Source organism: Prionailurus bengalensis, chromosome B3, assembly GCF_016509475.1.
Source record: "Prionailurus bengalensis isolate Pbe53 chromosome B3, Fcat_Pben_1.1_paternal_pri, whole genome shotgun sequence".
NCBI classification, from domain to species: Eukaryota; Metazoa; Chordata; class Mammalia; order Carnivora; family Felidae; genus Prionailurus; species Prionailurus bengalensis.
This window is the reverse complement of record NC_057355.1, coordinates 94,173,836-94,193,836: the sequence shown is the minus strand read 5'-3', so window position 1 is coordinate 94,193,836 and position 20,001 is coordinate 94,173,836. Positions and strand designations below refer to the sequence as shown.

General features: G+C 35.4%; 1 protein-coding gene and 1 pseudogene across 4 annotated transcripts in view; both read left to right on the top strand.

The window, feature by feature from the left end:
• MIS18BP1 (MIS18 binding protein 1) overlaps positions 1-20,001 on the top strand; it is a 58,591-nt gene that overhangs the window by 28,035 nt on the left and 10,555 nt on the right. For 3 of the 4 annotated variants that reach the window (XM_043556068.1, XM_043556067.1, XM_043556069.1), the window contains 8 exons: positions 390-463; positions 2,145-2,275; positions 4,803-4,890; positions 5,875-6,032; positions 6,661-6,812; positions 7,288-7,384; positions 9,649-10,516; positions 19,469-19,641. In XM_043556068.1, the coding sequence (XP_043412003.1) occupies positions 390-463; positions 2,145-2,275; positions 4,803-4,890; positions 5,875-6,032; positions 6,661-6,812; positions 7,288-7,384; positions 9,649-10,516; positions 19,469-19,641 (1,741 nt within the window). The remainder of the gene's footprint in view (positions 1-389; positions 464-2,144; positions 2,276-4,802; positions 4,891-5,874; positions 6,033-6,660; positions 6,813-7,287; positions 7,385-9,648; positions 10,517-19,468; positions 19,642-20,001) is intronic. The other variant, XM_043556070.1, reaches the window with a different exon arrangement.
• LOC122469047 lies at positions 10,523-14,936 on the top strand (annotated as a pseudogene).

Here is a 20,001-nt window from a genome sequence, read left to right as displayed (position 1 = left end):
TACTATTAAAAAAAATTTTTTTTAATATTTATTTATTTTTGAGAGGGAGACAGAGAATGTGAGCAGGGGAAGGGCAGAGAGAGGGAGATACAGAATCCGAAGCAGGCTCCAAGCTCTGAGCTGTCAGCACAGAGCCTGATGCGGGGCTCGAACTCACGAACTGTGAGATCATGACCCAGGCTGTGGTTGGACACTTAACCGACTTAGCCACCCAGGCACCCCATGCCTTATTACTATTTGAAATAGAATGTGATTCTTATATAGATGAGCAGTAAGGAATCATTTGCATTACTTATATGAGTTTTTCTTTTAATTTAATGTAAATTGATTTTGTAATATTTATACTACAAGTAATACAGGGAATATATACTTCATTTTATGCTGATTAGGTGGTCCAACTACAGGAATGGATGATTAAAGTCATCAATAATAATACTGCTATATGTGTAGAAGGAAAATTGACGTAAGTATAACATTTCAATATTCTTATAAAATGTATAACAAAATAAGATACTCACGTATAAGAGCTTAAAGGAGATTGATGGAAAATAGCATCCTCCTACAAAACAGAAGACTTTCTCACAAGGTACAGACTGAAGACAGGAAAGTAAAATGACTATGTAGTACCTGACCATGTTGATTGTGAACAGCTTTCTTGGTTTTGCCTGTTAAGTTACTTTTAGAATAGTAACAGCTCAAATTTATATACACAGAGCTTTATTTTTTTTTTCAGAGGTTCTAATAAGTGGACTGGTATTCTCTGCTTAATTATATATAGTTAGCTAATATTTACTACATGCATTTCAGTTCAGATTCTCACATGTAAATTGGGACAACCAGATTTAAATTACTGATCCAGAAAAGGAATCAGAATTATTTAAAACTTTGCCATACAGCTACATATTAGGTAATCATTGGCACTTTCTGGTTCTCCCTAAAGCAAAAGTATCATCAGGTAAGTGGGCTTTGCCTAATTCTGCTACTCTCTTATCACCATTTCCTTTTTTTCAAAACCAGTTTCTTAGTGGTACAATATTTGTAATAAAAGGTTGTAATAAAATAATACAGGGTATTACTGGTCAGGGTACTTACCTAGAAGTTTGTAAGTTGATTATTTAAAATCTGCCTTCCCCACTCTATTTCTGCTTGTCTTGTGCCCATTTTCTTAATATCAAAGAGACAGTCTATGTTGCCTTTGTTGGAATCCCTGTTGCTGCTATCTTCCAAGCTATATGACCTGGACAAGTTACTTATCCTTTTTCAGTTTCAGTCTCTTTCTCTGCGCAGTGGTGATAATAATATTACCCATTCTTGCGTTATTTTGAGTATTAAATTAATATTTGCAAGACTTGAAAACAGTGCTTTTAGAGTGCTATTTAAATGTTAGTTAAATAAAATACAAAGGAACAAGATCACTGTATTAAAATTGTAGGAGTTTAACCCCATTTGACCAAATGAAAGGAACTTCACTGTCATATTATGCTCGTATTTAGTATGTTTATCTGATGAATTGGGAATGTTCAACATATAATACATCTTAAAGTTTTGTTCTTTCTGTTTTATGTTCTTAGCATCATTTAAGGAAATAAGAAGAGTAGATTTATGGGTTAGTGATTTGATTCTGCAGTTTGTTTTTTTCCCAACTGGAACCTCTTTTTGGTACTTTTTAAAGAGGAAGGTAAAAACACTTGGCTGTGTAGTGAGGGTAAAAAAAAACCCCGCAAGATTAGAGGGATCCAAACTATATAACTGCATGAAATCTAACAACAGTATAGGCTCTGAGGGAGAGGGACAGGAAAATCATTCTTTGGAAAGTTGGCATCAGTTAAGATGAAGTTGCAGGCATTGTCAGCATCAGTTATTTAGAGAAGGCCCCTGCTTCCTTGATGAGGATAAATTTTATATTAGTGGTTTGGTTTGGCCACAGTACAGTTTGGCACATATTCTGAGGATTACATTAGCAAGGCAGTTGAGTTCTGCAATGTTTGGCCCTCAGATGTTTTGTAATTAGATGAATAACACTGCTAATGTAGCTGGAGTGCAAATTTATTACTTTCTATTGTAATTTGTATACTTATATATGTACATTGTGATTATTGGTAAAATGTGAATATTTTGGCCTTAACTACGCTATTTTCTCCTAGAGACATCACTAACATATATTGGCACAGTAATGTAATTATAGAACGGATTAAGCACAACAAACTTAAGACTTTATCAGGCAACATTTATATATTAAAAGGGATGATAGACCGGATTTCCATGAAAGAAGCAGGTAATGACTGACATTATTAATTGATAAATTACTTTCAGTGAAGCAGTTAACCATATTTCTAACTGATATATATGTTTTTACTCTTAATTAGGTGTTTTGAAATGATGAATCAATCAAAACTAAGTTTTAAAACAGAATTGACCACATTATGTAAAACTATTATATGTGTTGGTCATTTTTCCCTGATTTAATCACCCTTATTGACAGTTTGAGTCAGTCTGGTGATTTTAAAAAGTTCATGTGAGATATTATAAGGCTATAATTTAACTAGTTTATTGAACCTGCCCAGTACAACCCCATTCCTGGTATAATCTAATTTTCTGTCTATGCCTTGAACACGGTAATGTGGCTGAAGAAAAACACACCTGAGCATTCTACTTTAAGATGGTGATTACCAGCAAAAATTGTGGTCTCTTAGTGCCATTTGGTGTCCTACCACATTTCCCTAATGCATTCACTCTCCCATCCTCCTTAGTGACTACTGCATATTTTTACAAATTTTCAATACCTCCTTTCTCCCACTCACAGGGGAGGTGGCAGGGAGGGGAGCACCTTAGCAATAGAAACAATCAGAAGAGAACTTCACCATCACCTAACTGACCTGCTTGCATCTATATCTGTTTTTGTTATGAATGAACTGTTCATGTTCTGTCTTTGTCAGCCTCTCCATTTGTACTTTATTTCTCATTTTTTCTCTTACTCAAGGATATCGCTCTAGTAATTCTCCCTTCTCCTGTCAAAACAAAAACAAACAAAAAAAATTCTTTTAACTCCACTTATTTCAGCCACTGTTTGCTCTTATTTACAGCAAAACAACTCAGAAGATTTGTTATATCTAATTCCTTGAATTCTTTCCCACTTTTAAAAAATTCTCTTCAATCATGCCTTAAACCCCAAATCTTTACCAAACAGCCTTTTTCACAGTTACCAGTGGCCCCCACATTGTTAAATCCAATATATGTTTACTGCACTTAATCACACTTACCCCCTTTTAATTCCTTATTTGCCTTCTGGAACACCATATTCCAATTTTCATGCCACCTCACTTCCTGTTCCTTCTTAGTTTATTTGCTTATTTTGCTCTTTCTTCTTTGCCTCTGAATAATAGGATAGACTAAAGCTCTTTCCACACTCAGTGCTGTGTTGATTTCTTTTAGGCTTTAAATTTCATCTATATGATGACAAATGCCAAATTTATGTCTCTTACCAAAAATACTCCTCAAGCCACCCAACTCATTTTCCATCTGCCCATTTGACATCTCCACTAGGATATCTACAGGCATCTCAAACTTCATGTGTCTAAAACCTGATCTCCCTGAAATCTGTTTAATGGTCTTCCCCCTTTCTTTGTTTCCAGTGGCTAGCCAGAATCCTTGGAGACATCTTAAATCCTGTTTCTCTCACACCCACATCTAGTGGGTAGGTACATCCTATTGGCATTATCTCCAAAAATATATCCAGAACCCAGGCCTCTGCTGACCTCTATGGTATATACATCTCCCTTATCTTTTGTCTGAATGATTACAAAATCCTAACTGGTCTCGTTATTTCTTTACTTTTACTTCCACAGACTTCTCAAAATAGCAGCTAATACAGTCCTGTTAAAGTGAGTCAAATCCTGTGGCTCCTCTGCTCACAATCTTTATATAGCTTCCCATTTCACCCAAAGTCAAAGACTAGGTCATGAAGTAACCACAAGGCCTTATAATCTTTCTTGTTCCTCCACTGTTCCTATTCCCTTCTGAAGAGCCTCCTAGTACTAGCCTTTCTTCACTCTGCTCCATCTGCACTAATTTTTACAGACAGGCCAGGCACACACTTACCATAGCCTTTTGCTTTATCCCTTTTGCTTCCAGTGTTTTAATCCCATATTAAACTCACTACCTCATGTCCTTCAGAGCTTTACTCAAATGATGCTATTTCAGTAAGAACCTCTCTGTCTTTTAAAAGTGCAATCTGCTTCCCTTTCCTCCCTCAGCATAAATACACTAATACTCCTTGACCCATTAAGTGCATAATTTTTCTCCATAGCATTGATGATCATCTAACAAAAAAAAAAATGTATGTTTATTGGTTTGCTTTCTGTTTGACATGAAAAGGCAGGTTCCATGAAGGCAGGGATTTTTGTTTCATTTTGTTGACTGATGAATCCTTAGTATTTGTGGCTGTGCCTGGCGCACAGTTAGCAATAAGTGTATATGTTTTTAATGACTTAGTGAACCAATTACATGTCTTTAAAATTTTGGGCTTTGGGGCGCCTGGGTGGCGCAGTCGGTTAAGCGTCCGACTTCAGCCAGGTCACGATCTCGCGGTCCGTGAGTTCGAGCCCCGTGTCGGGCTCTGGGCTGATGGCTCAGAGCCTGGAGCCTGTTTCCGATTCTGTGTCTCCCTCTCTCTCTGCCCCTCCCCCGTTCATGCTCTGTCTCTCTCTGTCCCAAAAATAAATAAACGTTGAAAAAAAAAATTTTTTAATAAAAAAAAAATTTTTGGCTTTTAGGTAATTTTTTTTTTGTTTTTTGTTGAATAGGATATCCAAATTATCTCATAAGGAAGTTTATGTTTGGCTTTCCAGAAAAGTGGAAAGAGCATATTGATAATTTTCTAGAACAATTAAGGTAACGTACTCCTTAACTTTTTAAAAACTAACTTTATTGAGGTATAATTTGCATTTGATAAAATGTGCCCATTTTGGGTATAAAATTGGAGGTTTTACAAATGTATCTTTTCATGTAACCAATGTAAATTGGTTTTCTTTTCTTTTTTTTTTTTCTGCAAATGACAGTTTTGAAGTAGTTCTCTTGATCTTGGATTTTTAGAAAGTAGTAGTTTACTAGAATTTCTGTCATATGAAATAAATGTAAAAGGAAAATAACAGTGTTGACATTTCAGGAAGCATCCTCATTCACCCACCCTTTGAGAGGGTGTACCTATTAAACATGAGTGTAAAGTTCTTGGTCCTTTTTCTTTCATTCATTCCTTCAGAAGTTAATATCAGTTGTTTAGCACACACTGTATTGGCACAGGGAAAGCAAAGAAAATTTGATTAATTCTCGCCCTTAAGGAACTGATAGGGGATACTGTGATACAAGTTAATTAATCATAGTACAATATAATAACTTAGAATGGGGGGGACAGTTTTTTTCCTGTGAAGAGCCAGATAGGAAGTGTTTTTATGGGCATGCTGCCTCTATTGCAACTGTTCAACTCTGCCTTTGTAGCAGAAGAGCAGCCACAGACAGTAGTTGAATGAATGTGGTGGTGTGGATGAATGTGGTGAAATAAATAAAATTTATTTCCAAAAATCGGTAATGGCAGGATTTGTCCTGTAATTTTTTTACAGGATTAGCTTAAGTAGAGATGTAAGAGTGCATAGAGTAGGAAGCACTTGGGTTTTATTTGATTCTTTTGACTTAAGACCTTATACTTAAGTTCTTTGTGGGAGAAAAGGTAGAATCATGAAGACTTAAATAATGTAAGATTAAAGGTAATCATTGCTGGGCGCATAAAACTTTATCTGAGGGACTTTATTTAAATTTAGTTTTTTTGTTTTAGTTTTTTGAGATAAAAATTAAAGGAAAAATATTCCACTTGTGTTTTAGGGCTTGTGAAAAGAAAGAGAGAAAGGCCAGACAAAAACAGAAAACTGGAAAATTTATCCCTGACGTACAAAAATCAGCGAAAAATAATGCAAGAGAAAACCAAACAGATGTTCTGCAAAGAGCCAGCACCACTTACGACATTGATTGTTGTCATTTGGGTATGTCTCTTCTTTTCTGCTGATATAGTGGCAAATTCTTACATGAGCTCCATATTTATCTGTTTATAGTTTATATCGTATTCAGTTTTTGATTTGTACTGCCTTGAAATTATTTTTTAATACTTAAAAAACTGTAGTGCAGTCTGCTCATAATCAGCATTCAGCTTTTTTTTTTTTTTTTTTTTTTTTAAAGAGAAGGAGAGAGCACATGTGCCTGAACTGGGGAGAGGGGCAGAGTGAGGGAGAGAGAAAATCGTAAGCAGGCTCCACGCTCAGCACAAAGCCCAACACAGGTCTCGGTCCCACAAACCATGAGATCATGACCTGAGCTGAAATCAAGAGTTGAACGCTCGACCAGCTGAGCCCACCCCAGGCGCCTGGATTTTTCTTTTTTTTTTTTTTTTTTGAATGTCCATTACTATAAAGGTAGCTGGCAGAACTTTTTTGTGTTCACTCTTTGCCAAAACTATAATCTGACTAACATCCCATCGCACCCTCCCTGCTGGAAAAAAGTATGAACATTAACCTACAGCCCTTGCTAGATAATATTTTCGAAAGTGAATTCTTTAATATGGAAAGGCAGCTTATATATAATAACTTATTGAAATCTCCATCTTTGTACTCATAGAACTGAAAAATGGTAAGCGCAGGAGGTTGCCAGCAGCCCCAGAATTAAATGTGTGCCATGATAATTGCCAAAATAAACCACGATTAAGGCTCTCAGATGACCAAATGCATAATACTTGTCAAAATGGAGGAGAAAATGACTTAACTAATCAGGTAAACTTTTACTATACCCTATGATACGAAGAGTGATGGTGTGATGCTACTAAAAAGTTTTGGGACCAAATCAGAAATCATTTTGTTTGTTAAGTATCTGTTTGTTAAGTATCAACTTAACAATCAGTTTGGCAATGTCTAGCTTGATATTTATTTTCTCAGTGTCTCATTGGGAAACTGTAATCAGTAATAACAGAAAGGTTAGCTCTTAGAGTTAGGGTTAAAGTGTGTGTGTGTGTTTGCACCTAACAAATCACATGTATTAAATTTATAAAAGAAATATCTAAGATAGTGGATGCCCACATGGTTCTTCCAAAGCTCAGGCTCTGGCAAATGAGTTTCTAAATACCTCCACTAATGAAATTTGTAGAACGGCAAGTACCTAGATACTTGTATGCTTGATACATACTGTGAAAATGCTTGAGGTCATGTTTATAGATAGTAGTTGTTAAAAAGCTAACTTTTTGTTTTGAAGGAAATAATTGGAAAGAAAGCATACAAAAAGTTGTCTTCAAAGAAACTTGAAAATTGTGAAAGAACAAATGAAAGGATAATTAAAAGTCAGAAGCAAGGTGATATATCTTTATTGGTTTTATAATAAGCATACAGCTCTTATTTGAAATGTTTTTAATATAATAAAAGTGATGTCTTAAATTTCCAAATCTAAAAATGGCAAACTAAGTATTACAGTCATTATAAATGTCTGGGGATTTTTTATTGTTTTGTTGGTTTTTTTTTAGAATTACTTTTTTTTTCTTTAAAGCATAATTAACATAGTGTTACTAGTTTCAGATGTACAATAGGGTTTTGCTTTTCTATACAGCATGATTTGCTGTAAAATCCATTACATTAGTAAAAAAAATCCATTACATTACATACCATACGTATTTACTTGTAGGTTTGCCTCCCTTAATCTTGGCACTAAATAATTTTTATTATTTATTTATTTATCTATTTAATTATTTAAACTGTATGTCCAACATGGGCTTAAACTCACGACCCCAAGATCAAGACTCACATGCTCTACCAACTGAGCCAGCCAGGCTTCCCTAATCTTTTTGTTAAAAACAGAATTGTATATCATTTTAAATATGCTTTTTGGAATGTTTAAAGGCTATGAATCTTTTTATGAAATTAATGCCATAGTTTAGCTATGTGTGAGTGTGGATTTCCAGTATGATTTCATTGAAATCCTATATGACAGATTTAAAGAACCTTTTCTTGACACATTAGCAAGTTTGAAATTTCATATTAAGTTAAATCCATCAGCTTAGTAGCATTTTTTTGTATTTTTTCTTATAAGTGGAAAGTAGTGAAAGTGAAGAACATTTATAAGTGTTTAAAAGAAGTAGAGAGGAAGACAATACTGTTTAGACTATCAGGATCATGTAACTTAGATTAAAGTATCCAGAATAGCTTGAATCTTCATTCAAATTATTTAATAAAATGAATAAAAATATTTTAAAAGTGATTTGTTCAAAATTAGAAATTTCAAAATTTTCAAATTTCCCGTTAAACATTTGAGTCAGATTTATATGAGGAATTAAAAGAAAACACTTCCTTCACAAAGATAGATAATTCCATTGAGAAATCTTACAGAAACTTTGATTACCTTTTATCAGTACCACTTTTCCATGAATTATAATTTAGTGGCTTCTTTTCTCCCCAGCATTCAACATTACTCATCAGTCTTTAATTTTATCATTCATCTTGTAAAGTGGTACGTAACATGTGTAGGTCATTGAAGTATTTAACTAGGATGGTTGCTGTGACAATTTATAATTTGTATATATTTATAATTGTAATTGGATAATTTACAATTAGAAATTAAATTAGTTTGGCTTCTGGTTTCTTAAGTTTCAAATTAGAGAATTTCTCTCATTTTAATTTGCTTTCTTTAGTGACACAGTATAATAAAGATTCTCAATTTCTGGTTTGCTTGTTATCCATGATACTTCATGGAGTTTGGGTGAATCAGCAGAAATGTCTTTCCACGGCCACCACTGGGGATGAGAATAGGGCCATACCTATCGAGTTCCATATTCCCCTAATTAGGATAGCTTCCATTCCGTATATTACATACCTAGTAAGGTTTTGCAACCTTACTGGTTTTCTTATGTCACCTAAATAAGATTTAACAAATACTGATTTATCATTTACTGTATGTGTGAAAGACTCTGTACTAACTGCGGAAAAAAAAAAAAAAAGAAAAAAAGAAAAAAAGATTCCAAAAGCAAAAACAAAATTCATACCATTAAGGATTTTTTTTTCAGTCTACTTCAAAGACAAATTTGTTAAGTATAATGCAAGGCACATTGTCAAACATGGCATTATTTAAAAGTATTCTGGAAATTTGAAGGAGAGTTTTCATTCAATTGAGAGAATCAGGATAAAGTATGTGGATTAGGTGGGTTATAGAATGGAATTGAAGCAGGTAGTGATTTGGTTTTTGAGTGAAGAAAACTTTCCATGTAGAATGATATTAGTGAAAAGTTGAGAATCAGGAAAACCGTGGTGTAGTAGACATAGAATTTGGTTCACATTTGAGTACAGTGAGAGATTAGAACTACATTGAAGGCCAGACAGAGGAGCTTATATGTACACTAAGTAGACTTTAAGAAGTCAAGGACCGGTTGGTATAAAAAATATGTTTACAATTGAAGGGGCAGTAATCTGAATCAACCGGTGCTTCTGAAAAACTAATAATGGCAGTAGTGTGTACAATGGAGTTTATGGAGAAAAAATATATATATTTTATTTTAGAAAAAAAAATTCTGTGCTTTGTTTGTAGCTAATTTGAGATTTTGATCTTTGGTTTTGTCTTATGAAATTAAAGAGAGAACTGAAGAATCGAATGTATCCATTGACATTCTGACCTTAAGGCAACCGTTTTTCTTGGACGAAGAAAGAAAATGTATGGCTCTTAATCCGAAGAAAGCTTATATTTTAATGACACCACTTAAATCTAAAAAAGTGATAGAACAAAAATGCATGAAGTATAATCTCTCTTATAGCACCATTAAAGCAGTTACAGATTTTGCAGTGCCAAAGCATCAAAAAGAAAGTAAATCAGACTTAAGTGAAACTACCAGTTTGATCAGTAAGCCCACAAAAACCTTCAAAAATGCATTTGAGTTTAGTGAGGGCCATGAAAGTAAAAACAAGGAAGACTGCAGTGAATGTGATTTACTCACTGTCAACCAGAAAATCAAAATATCTAGTCCTAAAAAAGAACAAATGGTCACCTCTGACTTTAAGAAAAATGCAAGGTTGTTACCAAAATCGAAGAAAATAAAAAATGTGTCTATGTCATTTTACAAGCAGCAGTCCTCATCAGATTTGTCTAGTGAAGAGAGTGAAACAGAAAAGGGAATTAGAAGGAAAGCTGCAGTTGCTAAGAAAAATACAGCAAGAAATACTGAAGAAACAGTGGTTCACCTGAGGAAAAGCACAAGAAACACCACAAGGAAAATCCCAGTGATTTCTGAATCTGAAACTGAAGAAAGTGAAAGTGAATTTTATATCAAACAAAAGAAAGCTAGATGTTCTGCTAAAGAAAATCTTCAGAAGTCTGGTATTAGGAATGAGTTTCCAGTTATTGAGGCGATCAGATCTGATGAGACAAACAGGCATCCCTTTGAATGTTTTCCTGGTTTAATTCAGGATGAGGAATGGAATGAGAAGGAATTACAGAAACTTCATTGGTAAGTAGTTAGATTTGACTCTGAAATATCTAGAGTGGCCACACAACAGTTGAAGACCTAAAAATTCCAATAAAGGGCTGATTTAGTGACCTCTAATCATTAAAATGGAAAATATCCAAAAACACATGGAGAGAAATAACAATTTATACAAAGAATACAGGGAGAATACAGATAAAACTTCTAACTAGGTACTTTGTGGCCATCTCTACAACTTGCATATGAGCAAAGGAAAAGTTAACCTTCTTTTCTTTCCATTTAATATTTCAAGACAACTACCCTCCCCCTCACGAAAAGTGTAACTGTGGGGGATGGATGTGTCATTTATCTTGATTGTGGTGATCATTTCCCCATGAAATGTATATAAAGTGATCCCATGTACACTGTATACAGTATGATTTATTTGCCACTTATACCTCAGGGTGTGGAAAATATTTTAACATAGACAAATGCTACTCTTTTTAAGAAATATTTTATTGTTATTTTTTCTGTTTTAAAACCTTAAAGCTGAATTCAGACCTGCAGATTATTTAAGATGCTCTTTTCCCTGCATTTATAGAATAGAAATAACCTCAAAAATTAGGTGATCCATCCAAGGTTTCATGGTTAGTGCTAGTAATAAACCAAGTATGACAAGAATTGGATTTGGCTGCATAGCCTTGACAAGCAGTTTGAGTAGTGCAGTAGCATTGGAAGCTAAAACATAGCTGAGCAATGAAGAGTGAGTGAAAGAGTAAAAACAACTTAGGTGGACAACACAAGAAATTGGCAGTGATAGGGGACAACAAAATGGATAGGTAATAGAAGAATGTGAAGATAAGGGAAGACATATGTTTGATTGCTTGTTTGTAAGAGGACTCATGCCAGAGTATGGTGGTGTGTTGACGGAAATGATCTAGTAGAAAGGAAGATGTGATTGATCAGAGTGAAGAGCATAGAAACATACTACATTCAGTGATTCACTTGCTTGAGTACTCCCTAACCTTATATTTGGAATTTATTTTCAGATCTACCTTCTTGAAACACTATTCCTCAGGCATCTCTGTGCCACTACGCTCCTTTTTTAATTTCTTAAGTGTTCCTTCTCTGTCTTATTTTCAGGTAGTTAAGATAATTTTCCTTCTCCATAGTTCTTGTTTTTGGATGCTTTCTTCCTATTATAATGTAGTCTTCAATGGTCTTTTCCTTCTATAGTTCTAACTTTACTCTTTGGACAGGGATTCCCAAATCTGTATCTTTAGTTCTAAATTCTTATATTTAGATTTTTATTTCCCTTTGCCTGTTGGACATCTCTCTATAAATCTCATTTACAGAGATTCTCACTTAATATGTCAAAAACTAAACATTTTTTCCCTGCCTATCTACTTTGTCTGACATTCCTGATTCTGAAAATGGAATTCTTTCAGTCAACTAGGTTTAACTCCTTGATCATTATTGATACCTCAGGTAGCCTCTGTCCCCCTGGCCCACTCCTGGGGATGAGGGGGTTACCCCTTCCCAGTGTTTTTTATTCGTGTCTAACTTTGTAAAAAAAATTAAAAATAATAAATAAAATGAAAAGTAAAAATTAAAAAATCTAATTAGTTCCCAAGGAACTATAGATTTTCCCACAGGACCATTCCATCTGCACCCTTTCTTGACACTACTTTTTTTTCAGACTTTTAATGCCTGCCTACTTTAATGGAAGTAGCCTTGTATTTGTACTTTGTTGTTTTCATCTGGTGATCTGTTTTATATATCTTCAGATTCGTGTTTCTTTAAATTTTTTTTCAAGTTTTATTTATTTTTGAGAGAGAGAGCATGAGTTGGGGAGAGGCAGAGAGAGAGGGAGACACAGAATCTGAAGCACTCTCCAGGCTCTGAGCTGTCAGCACAGAGCTCGATGTGGGGCTCGAACTCACAGACTGTGAGATCATGACCTGAGCTGAAGTCAGACGCTTAATGGACTGAGCCACCCAGGCACCCCTCTCCAGATTAGTTTTTGTGGTTTTTTTTTAATGTTTATTTATTTTTGAGACAGAGAGAGACAGAGCATGAATGGGGGAGAGTCAGAGAGAGAGGGAAACACAGAATCTGAAACAGGCTCCAGGCTCCTAGCTGTCAGCATAGAGCCTGACACGGGGCTCGAAACCACGGACCGCGAGACCATGACCTGAGCCAAAGTCAGACGCTTAACCGAGCCACCCAGGCGCCCCCAGGTTAGTTTTAATGTATAGTTGTGATTCTAACATCAGAAACCTTCACTGCATTCTTACTCATTTTCAAATTATATGGAGATCATTCTGCCTTAAATTGACAGCATATCATACTTTACCTTAATTATCTTTCCAGCTATCTCTCCTGTTGTTTCGTTATAGTAAAGGTTCTCAACCTTTACTGTATATCTATATCATCTAAGAAGATTATTTTAATACCTGAACTGCAAAGATTCCAGTTCCCAGTAAAATGAGGAAATCAGGAATATGACTGAGCCACCCAGGCATTCCCAGAAAGACTAGAATTTTAAGTAACACTGAAGTGGGGGCAGATTTCCAGTTTTCCTCTGGTGTTCCTTAACCTAGATTAAGGCCACTTAAAAATTAGAAGTTGTTGCTGAGGCATGACTAAGAGAGTTCAAAGAAAAGGCTTATATTTTTGGCTTGAGGAAGAGGGAAGGGGACTACTAACACTCAGAAACAGTGAAAGAAATCCCCAGTTTTCTTTTTCTTTTCTCCTTTCTCTTATGGCCCAGTCTGCATACAGTCCTGCAGGGGTAAAAATCACAGCAGCATATGGAGCCCATATGCACCTAAAACTCTGAAAGTAGGAAACCTTCTCTTCTGGAATATAGGACTCAGAAAGTGTAGGGCAACTTGTGTTACATGTTTCTTTTTCTGTCTTTTGTGCTTGACACTGCAGAAAGATGCAGTTGTGTGATATGTACTCCAGAGTTGGGTAACTAAAGCCCTAGCTTTCTGCCAAAGAACCAAAAACAGGAATCCTGGGGAACTAAAAGTTGCAAAGGGAAAATCTAGGGAAAACAACCTTATATAAAGTTGTTTATGAATTTTAGATCTCACTCCTGAGTTGAGCATTTAAGGATTTGATCCTAAACAGCATACCCAAGACTGACAACTGAACTAAGAGGTAGACTGGCCCCCAGTTTCCAAGCCAGCCACTCAGTGTCTCCTACACAGAATATTTTAATATCACTGCAGAACTTTAAAAATGGAACTGATACTGAAACTGCAACCACAAAAGACTGACTAGAATTTATAGTTGTTACAACCAGGTTGATTGCCTGCTAAAACAAAAATATTAACATTCTCCATAGGATATAAACATGACCCAGAGTTTTATAGTATTTTTAAATGCCTAGGAAATAATCCAAAATTAGTCAGTATATGAAGAACCCGGAAAATTTTTAACTCTCATAGGAAAAAAAAGAACAGATGCCATTGCTAGGATGACACAGATGTTGAAATTACCTGACAAGATTCTGAAGCAGGTATATAAAATTGCTTCAGAAAAAAGGCTGACAAGATGGCAGAAGTAGAGCAGAAGAAGAAGCGCACCTTCCCATAAGTTCTCATACCACGGTGTGGATCTAGACCAGCTGCTGGACGCGTCTTACAAGCCGTTGATGCAGCTGTATGGGGCTGTGCAGTGGTGGCAGCTGAATGGAAGTTTGCAGAGGAAGCCTCAGAAGGATGCTCTCCCCATGGAGAAGTCCGAGGTGGTTAAGAAGCACCTGTGGAACATGATCGTCCTGCCCAAGGTGGTGGGCAGTGTGGTGGCTGTCTACAATGCCAAGACCTTCAACCAGGTGGAAATTAAGCCCAAGGTGATTGACCACTACCTGGGCAAGTTCTTCACCACCTACAAGCCTTTGAAGCAGGACAGGCCCAGCATCTGGGCCACCTACTCCTCCTGTTTCATCTCTCCCAAGTAGCCTGTTTAGCCAATAAAGACACAGACTTCTCTAGTCAAAAAAAAAAAAAAAAAAAAAGAAAAAAGAAAACTCCAGGAACTAAGAGCATACATTCTTGAAAAGAACAGAAATTTAGAAAATCTCAGAGAGAAATAGAAGATAAAAAGAAGGATCAAATGGAAATTTTAGAACTGGAAAAATAGGATAATCAAAATATAAAACTTACTAGATAGGCTCAATAACAGAATGGAGAGGACAGAGGAAGGAGGCAGTCAGTATCAGGTATGAAGGAATAGCAAGAGAAATGGTATCTAGATATATAATAAATTGTTCTCTTGAGTTCTTTAAAATGTTTAATGGCTGAAAGCAAATATTAACATTGTATGGTGGGGTTTTCAATATATGTAAATTTAATACATAACAACATAAAGAAGAATGGAGAAGATGGTAAATTTTTACATTCCACTTGAAGCAGTAAAAAACTTAAGTATGGAGTAATCACTAGAGCAACTACTAAAATACAGTAAAATACTGTTAAGTATGTTTGTAGTAATCACTAGAGCAGCTACTAAAAACTACAAAGATTTTTTTTATATACAATAGATAAAATACTAAAAAAAAAAAAAAAGAATACAGAAAAGAAATAGAGAAATAGGAAACAAAACAGAAAGCAAATAAAATGGTTGACCTGAATCCAAACATTATGTTAGAGATCTAAATGCACCATTTAAAAAACAGATTGTCGGAATGAATTTAAAAACATTCCATTTTATTACCATGTAAAAGAAACTCACTTCAAATATGAATAGATAAGTTACAAGTAGAAGGGTAGAAAAATACCACACACACTCATTGCTGGAGTGGCTGTACCCTATCAAAGATTTCAGTACAAAGAAAATTATCAAGGATAAAGAACATTACAAAACTGTGAGTTCACCAGGAAGAGAGCAATCCTAAATGTATATGCAGCGAACCCTCAAAATACATGAATCAAAATCTGACATAACTAAAAGGAAACAACTGAACTGAAAAGTTAAAACTACATTTATAGTTGGAAACTTCAATGCTTTTCTTTTGTAATGGTTGACTAGTAGACAAAACTAGCAAGGATACAAGAACTGAACACCACCATCAACCAACTATCTAATCAACATTTGTGTAACATTCCATTCAACAATAGGGAAAGAAATACATTTTTCCCCCAAGGGTAGATGGATCATTCACCAGATAGAACATTGACTAGGTCACAAAACAAACCTTAACAAATTTAAAATAACTGTAGTCATACAGAGGGTATTCGCTCATCACAGTTGAATTAAACTACAAATCAATAAAAGAAAAATCAAAGGAACATTTCCAAGCAGTTGAAAGTTAAATAACATATTTGTGAATAATCCATGGGTCAAAAAGGACAAAGTCTCAAGAGAAAAAAAAATGCTGAACAGAAATGAAAATATATCATAACTTGTGGTGTGAGCACAAAAGTTCACAAACAACTTTATATGGTGGTTTTATAGAGCTCAGTTCTGTTGGTTTCCATGGAACTTTCTACATAAACCATGGTACACTCTTAAATGAATGGGCGACTGTGTAATAAAAAGTAAGAACTATTGGTGTGTGTAACAACTTGAATGAATTTTAAAGGCATTATGCCAAGTGGAAAAAGCCAGATCAAATGGTTACATACTGTATGATTCCATTTATATCACATTCTGGAAAGAAAAAACTAAGAAAAGAGATCAGCAATTGCTGGTGATTATAGTGGTGGACAACAACAAAGAGGATGCACTAGGAATTTTTTTCAGTGTAATGGAACAGTTCTGTATCCTAACTGATCATGGCTCTACAAATCTGTTTATCCATTAAGATTCATAGAACCATATGCAAAAAGACCATTTACTCTATGTTAACTTAAAAAAAAATATGTTAAGGTGCCTAGACTGCATACTACTAAAATATTTAGATATGGCAAGCTTGGGTTTGGGCTCTCTAGTTTTTTCAAAGCTCTAATCTGCAGCCGTTCCTTTGAAATTTACCATACTATAAATATGAACTACTGTCTATTCCCTAACCTTATGTCCTGTCTCCTCATCTTCATTTCTTTGTCAATACTGTTGCCTCATTTTCAACTGTTATATTTTATCCATCCTTCAAATTTTCCCTCACATATCAGTCACCTCTTCCCTGTAACCTTTCTTTGTCATCACGTATTCCTGCTACCCACTCAATTGGGATATAATGCTCCTTTTTTTAACATAAAGTAATTCTAATCCTGACTGCACAGCAGAACAATCACCTGAGGAACTTCTGAAAAATGTGAAGTGTTGCCAATGCAAACCTACTAAATTGAAATCTTAAGGGACTGATTTTACGAATCTGTTTACTTGTTTTACTGCCTTATTTGCTTGCTCGTACTTTTTTTTTTTTTAATTTTTTTTTTCAACGTTTATTTATTTTTGGGACAGAGAGAGACAGAGCATGAACGGGGGAGGGGCAGAGAGAGAGGGAGACACAGAATCGGAAACAGGCTCCAGGCTCTGAGCCATCAGCCCAGAGCCTGACGCGGGGCTCGAACTCACGGACTGCGAGATCGTGACCTGGCTGAAGTCGGACGCTTAACCGACTGAGCCACCCAGGCGCCGCACTCGTACTTTTTTTTTAATGTTCATTTAGTTTTGAGAGAGAGAGACTAAGTGTGAGCAAGGGAGGGACAGAGATAGAGACACAGAATCTGAAGCAGGCTCCAGGCTCCGAGCTGCCCACACAGAGCCCGATGTGGGGCTCAAACTCAGGAACCACAAGATCATGACCTGAGCTGGAGTCGGACACTTAACCTTGACTGAACCACCCAGGTGCCCTGCTTGCTTGTACTTCTGATCTAAACTCCAATGACTCTGAGTTGCAGCCCAGTTTTGTACTCATCATGCTTTTAACCTAGTTAGCAAATAATCACTCTTAAGTTTAGGAGAATATAGATCAGGGACATCTGACTTAGCTTAAGCAGATACTTGAACTAAGATCTGAAGGACAAATAAGAATTATTTAAGCCAAATTTCCATGATAAGTTCATTTGAAATAAAACAGCATATGTAAAAGTGGATAGGAGGAAAACACATTTAGAAATCCTAAAAGAAGGCCAAAATAAGTGGAGTACAGAAAATGAGGGGCGAACAGTACGGGATGAGACTAAAGAGACCAGAACAATGAAAGTCATATTAAATGCTTTGGTTTTCATGCTAGGGAATTATAAAAGCAAGTTGCTTTTTTCTTCCTCTGTCACCTATGAAAGCAAGTTTTAAGTAGAATTGGAGTGACATGACTATATTTGCCTTTAAAAATAATCTAGGATAAACTAGAGATGTGTTAATTACAGACTAATTTCTCATTAAATGCATTAAGTATTTTTATTTTTTAATTTTCTTAATGCTTATTTATTCATGAGACAGAGACAGAGTGTGAACAGGGGAGGGGCAGATAGAGAGGGAGACACAGAATCTGAAACAGGCTCCAGGGTCTGAGCTGTCAGCACAGAGTCCAACGCGGGGCTCGAACCGACGAACTGTGAGGTCATGACCTGAGCCGAAGTGGGACGCTTAACCAACTGAGCCACCCAGGTGCCCCGCATTAAGTATTTTTATCATGAAAAATAGTCCTAGCAGTTCTACACTTGCAAATTAATGATGTACACAAATGGAAAACAATGTACACAAATGGAAGCTTGAGCCTCCATATCCTTTTAGTTCTCCACTTTAGAACACCTGTAGAATGATTATGTGCAAAAGAGTAGAGCATTCATTAACAATAAGTATTTGTCTTCCTTTTATACATGGAATGAGTGGTATTCTGTAGTCACCTGGTACCCATTCACAAGATCAGATTCACAAGTAAATTTATTAATACCCTAACTCATCACTTCCTAATTATTTTACTAAATTTTATTATTGTTATATATGCCTTAAGTTCTTCACATCATTTGTGTCTGTATGGTGGAAATTCTGTATAATTGTGTCCCATCACACATTTCTTATTCCACATTCAGAGACATCATGTTGGTAGCTTGAAATCAGCCACAATAGTTATTTATAATATGGAAATTGGCAAACACTACAAATAAGGACTATTTCAGTGAGAGCTGATTTTAAAAATTTACCAGCATAATAACGCTGCATAGGTTAACTAGATCTTTTCTGGCTGAACTGCCAGCTTAACTGCAATATGTAAAATATATTTGGGAGGGAGGGGAGCAGAAATACATGTACCAGTTTCTAAATATTTACAAATAAACTTTAGAATGTAACTCATTTGTTAAGTTAGATGACAACCTTATATTGACTAACAGTTTTTTTTCTCTTTCAGTTTTCATTTCCCTCAATTATATATAAAACATCACATTCTGTAAATTATAATAGAGTGAAAGCAAGAATAATACTTTTAAAAAAAGTTTGTTTTGAGAGAGCCTGTGTGCACTAGTGGGGGAGGGCAGATAGGATGTGAGAGGATCCTAAGCTGACAGCATAGAGCTCTACATGGGGCTTGATCCCATGAATTGTGAGACCATGACCTGAGCTGAAACTGAGTTGGACACTTAACCAACTGAGCCATCCAGGTGCCCCAAGAATAACACTTTTTAATAAGAATTTATAACCTAGAGTATATAGGAACTAAGACCTCATTTTCCAATATACTTAGCAACAGCAAGGTTTGAGCAACATTATTGAAAAGTTAGTCATGCTAGAGTCCCCCAGAAGATCAAATCACTGATAGGTGGACTTAGGAAAAAGATGTTGAAAGAAAGACTTGGGATGATTGTTCAGGTTTCATAGAATACAACAAAATAGAAGGTATGTACTCGATATGTAAAATTACACCTTTATATTTTAAGCACTCAAGTTACTGAGTGGAAATAATAGTATCGTCTTTTCAAACAGTTATCTAGAATGATTCCTTTAGCTGAATAAATCTCATTGATTTAGTGGTATGCATTCAGGAGGAAGTTTTTATTGATTTGAATTTCTGGTTCTTTAACTGGTTTTGGTCTTCCATAGTGCTTTTGCATCTTTTCCAAAGCACAAACCTGGTTTCTGGTCAGATGTAGCAATGGCTGTAGGTTCTCGATCTGCTGAAGAATGCCAGAGGAAATACATGGAAGACCCCAGAGGAAAAGAATCCCAGAAACCTGTCACTAAGAAAAAACCAGTTAATCCCAAAGGGCAAAATGGTAATCTTTATAAATTGTTTTTGCCTAGTTCTCAGTATTGATTTCTGATTAGTCACTAGATGTATTTTATATTTATCTATGTATCATCTTATAGGTGTTTTCTCAAAATGTTAAAGCTAGAAATAACTATGAAGGTCATTATTTAATTTTTAAGTCTTATCTAGACAGTTACTTCTATCAATAGTAGCCTTAGCAGCCTTGTGCTTTGAGTTTGTTCTAGGAAACTAGATGCAGTTAGTTAGATATGCAGTTAGATCCAAAGATTCCAATATCTGGATTATTGTTCAAAGAGTCTATTGTAATCTGAGGCCACTTGGGAAAGACCTTCTAGAAATTCATAATAAAATTCAAAATAAATTT